The sequence below is a fragment of the Limulus polyphemus genome, unplaced genomic scaffold (assembly GCF_000517525.1).
Source record: "Limulus polyphemus unplaced genomic scaffold, Limulus_polyphemus-2.1.2 Scaffold2121, whole genome shotgun sequence".
Lineage (NCBI taxonomy): Eukaryota > Metazoa > Arthropoda > Merostomata > Xiphosura > Limulidae > Limulus > Limulus polyphemus.
The window spans coordinates 45,280-56,999 of record NW_013667731.1 but is presented as its reverse complement, the minus strand read 5'-3'; the positions used below and the strand labels follow the sequence as shown (position 1 = coordinate 56,999).

At 37.2% G+C, this 11,720-nt stretch overlaps 1 protein-coding gene across 1 annotated transcript in view; it reads right to left on the bottom strand.

Annotated features, from left to right (window-relative positions):
- The window catches only part of LOC106466009 (cleavage and polyadenylation specificity factor subunit 1-like), a gene marked incomplete at its 5' end in the record, with an annotated part of 64,640 nt that overhangs the window by 8,296 nt on the left and 44,624 nt on the right, over positions 1-11,720 (bottom strand). The window contains 2 exons of the mRNA XM_022393968.1: positions 8,023-8,106; positions 9,058-9,126. Of these exons, the coding sequence (XP_022249676.1) occupies positions 8,023-8,106; positions 9,058-9,126 (153 nt within the window). The remainder of the gene's footprint in view (positions 1-8,022; positions 8,107-9,057; positions 9,127-11,720) is intronic.

Genomic DNA, 11,720 nt, shown 5'->3' with positions numbered 1-11,720 from the left:
CCCTCTATTCTGGTACTGTATATAAGCACCGCACTCAGATAATATAATCACTTTTTCAAGACTTACACCATCCCAGTCTCTAACACCAGCTCTCAGTGGGGAGGAAGGGCGGGAGAGTGTCAGTGGAGGTAAGTATTATTGAAAATACATTTTCAATTTAGGAAAATGTTAACTTCCAAAGCACACTTACCTCCACTGACGCTGACAGCTGGAATCCAACATTGAGAAGGTGGAGGGGATTATCCATACAGAAATCATCTGCATAGATCATGGGTGTACCAAGATAAGATCGGTACCCAAGTGGGGGAACTGCACTACATTCAGAACAGGTATGCTCATCACCCAGAATGTAGGTCCAGAAGAAAAGGTGGAATAGTACATAAATGTTCATCACTATAGGACAACCAGATAGTTGAGGTTCCAATACTCAGAATTGGATTTAACGGGTCATGGTTCCTATATCCCACATTGGTGGCTAGGGCAATTGAACCACAGCATTAGATAAAAAGACTATAGAATGAATCCCAACCTGTAACCATAGAATTATGCATTCAGAACCACCAGAATCACGATGAGAAAGTAAGCAACACCTAAGTGGACAAACCTTCTTCTCCACCTGAAGAAGCTTGAAAGACAACACCCCAGGCTTGGAGAGATGGGATCTGGAAAAAACATTCAGGGACCTGGGTAGGAGGGGGCCCAAACTTTGCCCTCTTCTCCAAGAATGGAGGAATTCACTCTAACATTTTGGAGGAAAACCTCTGTCCAACACCCCAGTGACTAGAAACTGGGTTTGCTAAGGACTTCCTAGCTCCACTAGTAGAATCTGGGGAGGTAATGTGCATTGGGGAGTCCTGAGGAACAGTGGTATGGAAACAGTGCAACAGGGGAATCAAGTTCCCAAATTTTTTAAAAACAAGTCAACTCCGAGTATTGGCAGGGATGGGTAGGATCCCCTTTAGATTTACTCATGATAGTCCATGAGTAACATGAGTCCAGCATGTAACAGTAATACCACCTGGTGAGCTCCTGGGTGGCCTTATGTAACACCTCATTTCTACAGAGCCAGTTGTAACCGAGAGTAATAATAGTGAAATAGTAAATGCTAGTGTGGAAGTGTAATGAGAAAAGCATACCTACCTGGGCAACACTCGCCAAACAGTGGGACCAAGGAAAAAGAAAACCAGTGGAAGGAAAAGAAAAAGAACAAACTCACCCCTCATTATAATCTAGCTAGTGTGGTCAACACAGCCATCAGAGTTAAGCGAAAACTCTCAGAAGAAGAAACTGCCAGATTGTGTAAATAATGGGAGTAGTCCACATACTAGCCCACACGATGTCCTGAAGTGGGCAATTCAAATGGGCAGCTAAGGACATAGAAAAATGACAAATCTGATGAGATGTCACTTACAGCATATTCCTCACCTGTAAAGATAGGCCATAATAAGCAATATGGATCAATTTGCAAAGCCATTTCATCAAGGTAATAGGGGATAAATCGCAGGAAACCAAAGGATCCCAATGAATAAAAAGTCAATTTCTAGCACCACAAAAGGAGCTAGTGGGAGCCACATAACACCTGAAGGCTCTGACAGAGCATAACAAACGATCGGGATCTGAGTGGGTTTAAAGGTGAGAAATAGCCTGTAAGTGAATTGGAGAAAAGGATTTATCCAGATAGAGGAGGACATAGGAAAAAGGATAAAGAGTCATGTGCAATATGCAGTGCAAACAAATCAGATCTATGATGTCCACGTGCAAGCAACAACAAAAATATACTTTAAGAGAAAAGTGATACACAGAACATGATGCTAAAGACTCAAGGGGAGGATGAGACAAAGCATGCAATGCCACCTTAGTATCCCAGTTAGGCAAAAGAAAATGCCTTTTGGGATGAAGAATGCGAAAAGAGTGAGTAGGCTGGATAGAACAGGGGACTCAAAAACCCTCCAATGTTTTGAATACCAAAATGTAATCGACAAAGCGATGGCAACAGTAACACGGGAATTCATGCCCAAAAACAGCACATAAATTCTTTAGAAAATTATAATCATACAGAAATCCACAAGGTGACACCAAAATCACAAACAATAACATAAACAAGCACAGCACTGCATCAGAGAAAACCATGACCAAATGCTTTGTAAAGAAAAAGTGATTAAATTATCCGATTGAGGTGCTTATATACAGTACCAGGATAGAGGGCGCATTGACACAGATGGAGCATATCATGAGAGAAATATCGCCAAGGGCATTTAAGTGGAGTATAAAAGACTGGAGCAAGCGAGACCAATGCTTAGATGGGTAAAGTTGAGGAACAGCTGTCAGTGTAAATGGAGGTGTGTTTTGGAATAACAGGTACATTACATTGTGTGAAAGGTGGTACAGAAAACCTATAAACAGGTACAGTACACTGTAAGGTGGTACAGAAAAACTAGAAACAGATACAGTAAATTGTGTGTAAGGTAGTATAGAAAACCAATAAACAGGTACAGTACACTCTATGAAAGTATGCACAGAAAACCTACAAACAGGTACAGTATGTTCTGCAAAAGACAGAATAGGAAACCTACAAACAGGAACAGTTTTAAAAGGTAAAACAACCCACTTTATATATTCAAAAGGAAACATTTTCCTTGCCTGAAAATGTATTTCCAATAGATACTCACCTCTTGATATAGAATAGCTTGATCCCTTGTGCATCTGTTTATGATATTTTCTTGTGACTAGCCTTGAGCTAACTCACGCCTAAAAATCATGTGTTTAATATGAACTGCAATAGTGCACGATGGCATCATCATGCGACAACAGCCTCCCACTAATGGGAAAGTGACACAACCTCCTCATGCAGTAACTCCTTTTGAACACTTGAGCTCAAAATAACTTCATTCTTGGACAAAGCAAGAAGAAAGTACACCAGAAGTGGGGAGAAGATGAGTGTCCACAAGAAATACATTTTCAGACAAGGAAAATGTTAACTTCCAAGATGATACCTCGTTTCCTCACACAGAATAACTAGAATTCCACATTTAACCCTATTGCCACGGGTGTCCTTTACTACACATGACACAAGGTTTTAGTTTCTTACATTCAAAATTTTATTAAAATACTTTTTGTTTACGTTATACCAATTAGAATAGCATAAATTATTAGATAATAATCCATATTTGAATAGTATACAAGGTTTAAATTCTTAATTCTACTAGGTAATATAAAAACAAATCCTGAATTTCTCCTAGTGACCCCTGTCACACATTTTCTTTTAGCATGTCATCGTCCCTATTTTATCCATCACCCCTAGAAAAAGTACGAAATTAAACATAAATTATTCTCTATAAAATCATCATTGCTCAGACAACCCATAATTTTTACATTCTTCAAATTTGTTTGGTTACAGAGCTATTGAATAGAAAATCAGACCCCTTCTACCACACCTACTTGTCACATCCTCTCTTTCAGAATTCGTTAACAGTTTTCTCTTACATGTAATTATATATTATCTACAACTACTAGAAAGTCCAGGTATTCATCTATCAAATGACATATTGTATAACTTCTGAACAGTTAAATGTCAATTTCTCTCAGACTATCAACATCGTTCCCATGAGAAAGTTACTGACTGGCTTGGATGAATTTGTAATGATTCTTGTTGCATAGTTAGAAAGCCAGAAAATTGTTTTGCATGTTATTAGTCAATAGTGTTTGGTATATTATTTAATTAAATAAAAATTATTAGTATAAAAAATTAGGGTTAATTCTCTTTGATAATCAACAGCAAGAAAAAAGAAGATTAGTTAAGTTTTCTATTTTTTGTTTTTCATGTTTATTCTTTATGTATAATTATAAAAATAACTAAAATGTAAATATAGGGATCCTTATAGGTTAGTTAAGATCAAATTAGGTAAAATAAATAATAATATTATAATAAACGAGCATCAGTACACAAAAGGTTGGTGAGCCAAGAAGAGTTGTATGGTTAAGGTGTGATCAGACTGTATGATGTGTGTCTCACCTTGACTCAACTGGACAATCCCTTGCTGCAGGAGGAGGGCACACCAGTTGTTTGAGGGGTGACTTACACAATCAGTAAGGAACTCTTTTAAGGTTCACCACCTCAGTGGCTAGGAACTAGTAAATGGTAAGGGTCTCCCATGCTCAGAGAAGTGCCCAGACACCTGATAGAAAGGTTTTCTACTGCAATGAGTGATTGCAAAACCCTAACCTTAACAGCCAGCAAGAGTAAGCTAAACAAGTGGGCAGGTACATCTGTGGTGCTAGCTTTCTCCATGATAATCCATGGAATGGTAAAATGGTACAGATTGGATCAGGTAATTGAGTAATTTTAATACCACGAAGATACCTCTTGTGGTCCTGCAGAATATCCTATCTTAACAGTAGTAGAACCAGGATGAATGGGTTGAGTGCTTTCTATTAACCCTGGCCCAATGCATATTTTGGGAAATAAGCATACCCTGGGAAGTAATACCAGCTACTTGGTGGGATCCTATAGAGGGGAAAAAGGGGCAATGAAAATAAGAAAATGTACCTAACCTTCTCAAAGATGATATGTAGTAGTAGTGAAGACCAATGGAAACAAAACAGCTACATGATGAAGATAAAGAAAGATGAATGTGTGCAGATTCTTCCATCTGCCAGCCTGAAGGATCTCGTCCAATGGTAGGTGAAAATAATGTGCAGGAGGCAGTTGACGAATTTGATGTGATGAAATGTGAAAGAACAATCACACTATATAGAAGAGTAGTGCTTCTCAACCTTTTCCAATTTCATTCACCTCTATATTCATGATGTCAGATAAACACGTAGGTTCAAGGAGTCTTGATACAAGATGATAAAAACCTTATAACTCAAGTGATTTTGAAAGGTGAACCTTTCTTCTTCAGGGGCAAACTGGGAATTCACCCCTATGAGTTTTTCACAACAGCTCACTCACCCCAGTTTGAAAAAGGACGAAAAACTAAATTCAAATGCAAAATTCTTTATTATGACTTAAATATACATCAAACTACAAATAGAATGAATACAACAAAAAATCATTGTATTTATCAAACTACAACTAGAATAAATAATTATAACTAATGACTTTTGCTCTTGAATTTGTTGTATAATTGATAATACACATTCACCTAGTTGAGAAGCCCCCTCTAGAGCAGTTGAATTGTTAGGAAGAAAGGTCTGGTCTGAACAAAGGAGTAAGTAAGTATGGCAAAAGAGAGTGCAGGACACATTGATGGCCTGTACAACTGAACAAAAGTGACCACATGTGAGAAGGATAAGAAAATATGTTTTCAGAGAAAGATGGGAAAAATGAACATGAAGCCAATGGCTCCAATGGAATCCATGTAAGAGCAGAAAAAACAAATCAAAGTCACAGTCAAGCATGGGAGTAGGATGAGAGGGTTTCTGAAGAAGGAAGGATCAAAACAAAGTGGAGAAGACAGGAGAAGAAAATCCAGCCAACAATGGTAAGGCAAAATGTAGTTGACAAAGCCACCCTAAAACCAGCGACAGGTGAAACTGATAATCCACGGTTGAACAACCATGAGAAAAAGGTTGAAATATGGGTCACAAATAGATGGCCTGGAGTAAAGGAGAACCAGATGGACTGATGTCGAGAAACTTGCTACTTCTGTTGATAGATGGACAAAATTACATGATGACAGGAATGGGATAAGAAAAAAGGTTACACAAATAGAGAGTCCAGCCCTACAGGTAATGGACTGGACAAATCCTACATGTGAATGTGATGGGATAATACCCTTTGGAGAGAAAGACATATTTGAAGCAAGAGAGTGGTAATGGTGTAGAGGAAGAGGGAGACTGGACACCAATTGATAGAGCTGAGGAAATCAGGACTGTGCCAGCCAAAGAGGCACCATAAATAGGACTCAACAAGGAATGTTGGATATTGAGGAGATGGAAGAGGATAGGCATACAGAAAAAAGGTGAAGCTAGTCCTGGCTGAGGGCACTGGCAATCAGGGCTGGAGGATAAGAAACTGGAGACCAGAAGAGGGAAAGAATGGAGTTGAGAGTGGCAAAGACATTGGTGAGATCAAACTCAACAAAAAAACCTGTTCAGCCAAGAAAAGCAAACAACTACCAAAACAAGAGCCCCAAGTACATGACAAACCATGAGATGAACCTGAAGGGAATAAACCCAAAATAGCAGATTCAATGTAAGGAAGCAAAGAGTGTTATGTAGACATTCAGAGACACCCCTCAGTCCAACAGAGAAACATTAGTGAAAAGATGGAGATGTGCAACGTGGTGTTGGCATGACTGAGCCACCAAGACAAATCCACAAGAACAGGAGAAGGGAGACACAAAATTAAGAATCCTGGATCCTGAGAAAGGTTCCATCAGTTCTGCAACCACCACTGGAAGTGGCATGTGTGTACAGCCTAACTGATTGAGTAGTACAAGGGAAGACCCTCATGTGCAGGGAAAAAGAAGAAGCACAACTACTGGAGATAATAAATTCTGTCTCTTGTAAGCAAAGTGGTGAAGACAAAGCCTGATGAACATGAGAGTTGAAGAACTAAGTAAGGAAAGATAGAACAGAAGCAGTAGGTATTATGGGTCAATGGAGTGAAAAAAAGAGAACAGATCTCTCCAGAAAATCCTCTCCTGGAGCACTTTGAAGTGTATCAGACATAAGGTGAGATGGGGAGAGGTAACACATGAGTGTGGTAAAAAAAAAAGAGACAAAAGTGCAAAAATCAGGCACTAGAAAGGAAAACAGAAGGTAAGGGGTCCACCTCCCAAGCAAGTAAAAAGAGATTCCAAAGACTGTGATTTGAGGAATGGAAATGAAGAATGGCTGTAAGACAGGACAAAACAGTCATGTAAACTAGGAGGACAAAGCATGTTAGTACAGTGTGTAGTTGATCTAGAAATGAGCCAGCATGGATCCTAATATCAGGTGAAAATGGGAAACAAAGTATGGGTTTCATGAAGTAAAGGATAGGAGGATTCAGAAAACAAATAGGAAAGAAAATGAAACTAACATACATGTGAAATAATGTCATGGAATAGATTAGAAGAGTGAGGCTTTTCTTCCACAGATAAAAGCTGTGCCTAGAGCAAACCCTGGTCATATCACCATCATCCTGATTATGTCAAACTGGGGAGAAGGAACATCAGCCGAAGAGATGGGAGGAGGAAGCTCGATGTACATGAAGGAACCCACAACATGTTGAGGAATGGCTGTCATGTCTCCCACAGATAACAAGCCTCCAGTAGCCACAATAAGGTACAAGTCCAATGTTAGAGACTTTGGTAATGGGTAAGCAGAAAAAAGTAAAGTCTGTCCCCTTCACTTTAGTAATGAACAAAAAGTTAAAATAAAAATGAAGTTTTGTTCACTATTGTAAATCTCACATAACTGAATGAAAAGGTAAAAAACAACACAAAAACGTCTGTCCGAGACAATGCCGTTGAAAAAATGAAGTTATTTCAAGCACAAATGTTTAAGGAGAGTTACAGCATAAGGAGGTTGTCCCCCTACTATAGATGGAGGGCTATTGTTGCATGATGATGTCATCATGCACTAGTGCAGTTCTAGTTGGGAGTTATGACAAGGTTAGTGGCATGCAAACCTCACAGGCAGATGTACAAGAAATTAAGCTAGTCTGTGTGAGGAGGTCTTGGAATGTACAAAATGCTAAAAAAATGTCAATATTATATATAGCTCGATTGCATTATATTTTACATCTATCACAAACAATATATTTTAGCCACAGTGAACTTAATAAACTCAATATTCTCAAATGTTATAGATACATTTCAGGGTTCAGAGTCTTATAAAAAATTTTCATAAACACGTTTAATTTTTGAATAGAAAATACGTTTTTTTCTTCATTTCTACTTTAGCAGTAAAAAATGTCACTTTTAAAAGGAACTTTCACTTGTTTTTTGATGAAGTCTTTGATTACTGTGAAATTTTCTTAACTATTTAACACATTTAAGAATGACTCCTAGCATTGTTTGACCACAATATTACCTTTTGCCCAATGGCACTAAGTAGAAAACCCCCAACTTGACAGATTGCTGTTACTGGGCCTTTTTGTTCTTTACAGTAAACCACCTATAAAAAGAAGTTTTTCTCTGAATACACAAAACATAAAATTTGGTCTTTACAATAAACAAACTCGAAGAAAAAAATGGTAGTTCTTTACTTCTTAATGACTAAACAAAACACAGGTCTGTTCTTTACTTCTTTATCAGACTTAACATTTACTGTGTATGGTCTACATGAAACAGCAGGTTAAATCAATGTAACATGAAACACCAGGTTTAATCTATTTATGGTCTATATGAAACACTAGGTTTAATCTATTTATGGTCTATATGAAACACCAGGTTTAATCTATGTATGGTCTACATGAAACCCCAGGTTTAATCTATGTATGGTCTACATGAAACACCAGGTTTTATCTATGTATGGTCTACACGAAACACCTGGTTTAATCTATGAATGGTCTACACAAAACACCAGGTTTAATCTACGTATGGTCTACATGAAGCACCGGTTTAATCTATGTATGGTCTACACGAAACACCACGTTTAATCTATGTAAGGTCTTCATGAAGCATCATGTTTAATCTATGTATGGTCTACATGAAACACCAGGTTTAAGCTATATTATACATGATCTACATGAAATACCAGGTTTAATATACTATACATATGGTCTACATGAAACACCAGGTTTAATATACTATATTATACATGATCTACATGAAACACCAGGTTTAATATACTATATTATATGTGGTCTACATGAAACAGTCTCAGTGAAGTTGTTTTTCTAAAGTTCACTTATGTTACACGTTATCAATTGTTGACCATTTTTCCTTATTATTAACTGTTACTTTTCATCATCTATAACATAATAAAGATCATTCTAGTTAATGATCCATTAAAAATTAATCCAAATTTTCCATGTCTCAAACAATAAATATTACACTATTAGTTTGTGTGTATTTTTGTTTCATTTGTAAAGAGACAGAAAAAAGAATGTAATTCTAAACTTACTTTGATTTTATTTTTTGTAAGAGGTTGGCCTGGTTCTGGTACAACGTCAATAACATCTAATATAAAAATCTGCAAAAAAAATATTACAGTAAGTACAATATTTCTTATACAAAAGATTTACTGTGTGTCCTCATACTTGTTAATTATTATTATTTAACAAATGAGATTGTCTTCAAAATACATTACAATCCTGTTAAGTAGACATGTTCAAGTGACTAATACATTACAATCCTGTTAAGTAGACTAGTTCAAGTGACTAATACATTACAATTCTGTTAAGTAGACTTGTTCAAGTGACTAATACATTAAAATCCTGGCAAATAGACTTGTTCAAGTGACCAATACATTAAAATCCTGGCAAATAGACTTGTTCAAGTGACTAATACATTAAAATCCTGGCAAATAGACTTGTTCAAGTGACTAATACATTAAAATCCTGGCAAATAGACTTGTTCAAGTGACTAATACATTACAATCCTGGCAAGTAGACTTGTTGAAGTGAGTAATACATTACAATCTTGTTAAGTAGTCATGTTCAAGTGACTAATACATTACAATACTGTTAAGTAGACTTGTTCTACCTACTACTTTGCTTCCACTGACAAAATAAGTTGAACTATAAACAACAGACTTCACATTAAGCAACCTTAGATATTTCAGAATTATACAGGTAAAAAATAAAGAAGATTATTTATCTCATTTTCAGATAGACATACAAATTGAGACATTTGTTTCATAGGATAAAAAACAAACAAGATATGACTAGCAGAATAATGCATCTTTTCATGAAACAATGATTGAATAAATCATTGGTTATCTGTAATTCTCTCCAACCTATTGCATTTCAGCTTCAACAAACAATTTTATCATTACAGGGCTAGGACACAAGTAAATATCTTTTAGATTCAGTGATCCCTCTAGTGTTAAATAACACCTCCCAGTCCTCATGCTGGATAGGGGCCTGACTGTTCTGTTATAGTTTAAATGTAATATAAACACAATCAAGTACAGTGAACCTTTGCATAACGAAGCCATCAGATAATGAATTTCCACTTAATGAATAGCCTCCCATAAGCCCCATCGACTCACACAACAAATATTTTCCACATAATGAATTGCACCAATTTAGGCCAATCAGAGTGCTCCTAACTAAACTTGGCACGCCTCAGCCAATCAGCAATGCCTATTTATGAGCGTTTTGAGCCAGACTGTCTTTGTTTACAAAGTTTGCTGTGCTGTGTCTGTGGAAAAGAGGTCTCTTGAAGACTCTGTGATTTTATTGAATTTATCGATTTAAAAGTGAATTTATAGTGATTGTAATGGCCCCTAAAAGTTACTCACAAAAGTATAAGAAGCGTAGGAATTGCATAACCCTTAAGATAAAGCAGGAAATTGTTAAGAAGTCAGAAAAGGGGGCAAAACAAGTGTGCTTGCTAAGGAATATAGCCTGTCCAAATCAACAATTTCCACCACCATGCTAAATAAGGAGAAAATTAAAGTTACCAAAGTGAGTGATGCCTCAACCAGGGTCATTAAAGGAAGGGAAAAAATTGTGAAAGTGGAAAGACTGCTGTTGCTTTAGATTCATCATATGCAAATGCAAGGTGAGTCCATAGATAGCAGTATGATTTGTGAGAAGGGTAAAACTGTTTTGATCACTATAAACTTGAATAAGCTCAATCCTCTGGTTCAGTTTTGAAGATTTCCAGGAAATTAATGGTTGGTTTGAAAGTTTCAAGCAGAAAAGTGAGATCCATTCTATGGTTAGGTATGGTAAAGCTTCCAGTGAAGATAAGAGGGCTGCAGAAAAGTTCAAAGTGGAATTTGCTGAATTAATGGAGGAGGAAGGCTATTCGCCCAAGCAAGTATTTAATGTGGACAAAACTGGGCTCTTTTGGAAAAAGATGCTGTGGAGAACTGAAATCACCAATGAAGAAAATGCTTTGCCAGGATAGGCTTACCTTGTTGCTTGGGGCTAATGTATCAGGATATTTCAAATTGAAGCCCATGCACATGTACCATTCTGAGAATCCTAGGGTATTTAAACAACAAAAAGTCACCAGAGGTGAACTGAAGGTCTATTGAAAATCCAACCATAAGGCATGGGTGACAAGTAGTTGTTTTATGAATGAGCTTCTGAAGTTTTTGCCCCTCTGTGAAGAACTATCTAACTAAGAATGAGATGGAAGTGAAGGCTCTGTTACTCTTGGATAATGGACCCTGAATTTGCTTCCTCTTTGATAGCCAAATTTCCTTTCAAAGTAAAGTTCTTGCCTCCTAACACTACATCTTTGATCCAGGCTATGAACCAGCAAGTGATAGACAATTTCAAAAGGCTCTACACCAAGTGGTTTTCCACAAGTGTTTTGAGGCTACATCACTTGAAGAGGGGTTAATACTGAAAGAGTTTTGAAAGACTCAATTTAGCATTCTGGAGGCTGTAAAGACCATTGTCTTAGCATGGCAAGAAATATCATTGCACCACCTGAATGCTACATGTAGACTTTGAAGATGTTGCTGCTGTACAAGAAGAAATTGTCTCACTTGGTGAATCTATGGGGCTGGAAGTGGATCAGGATGATGTGAAAGACCTTGTTAACTCTCACAATAGGCTGCTCACCACAGAGGACCTGCAAGAACTGGACAGCTCCATTGAATATGAC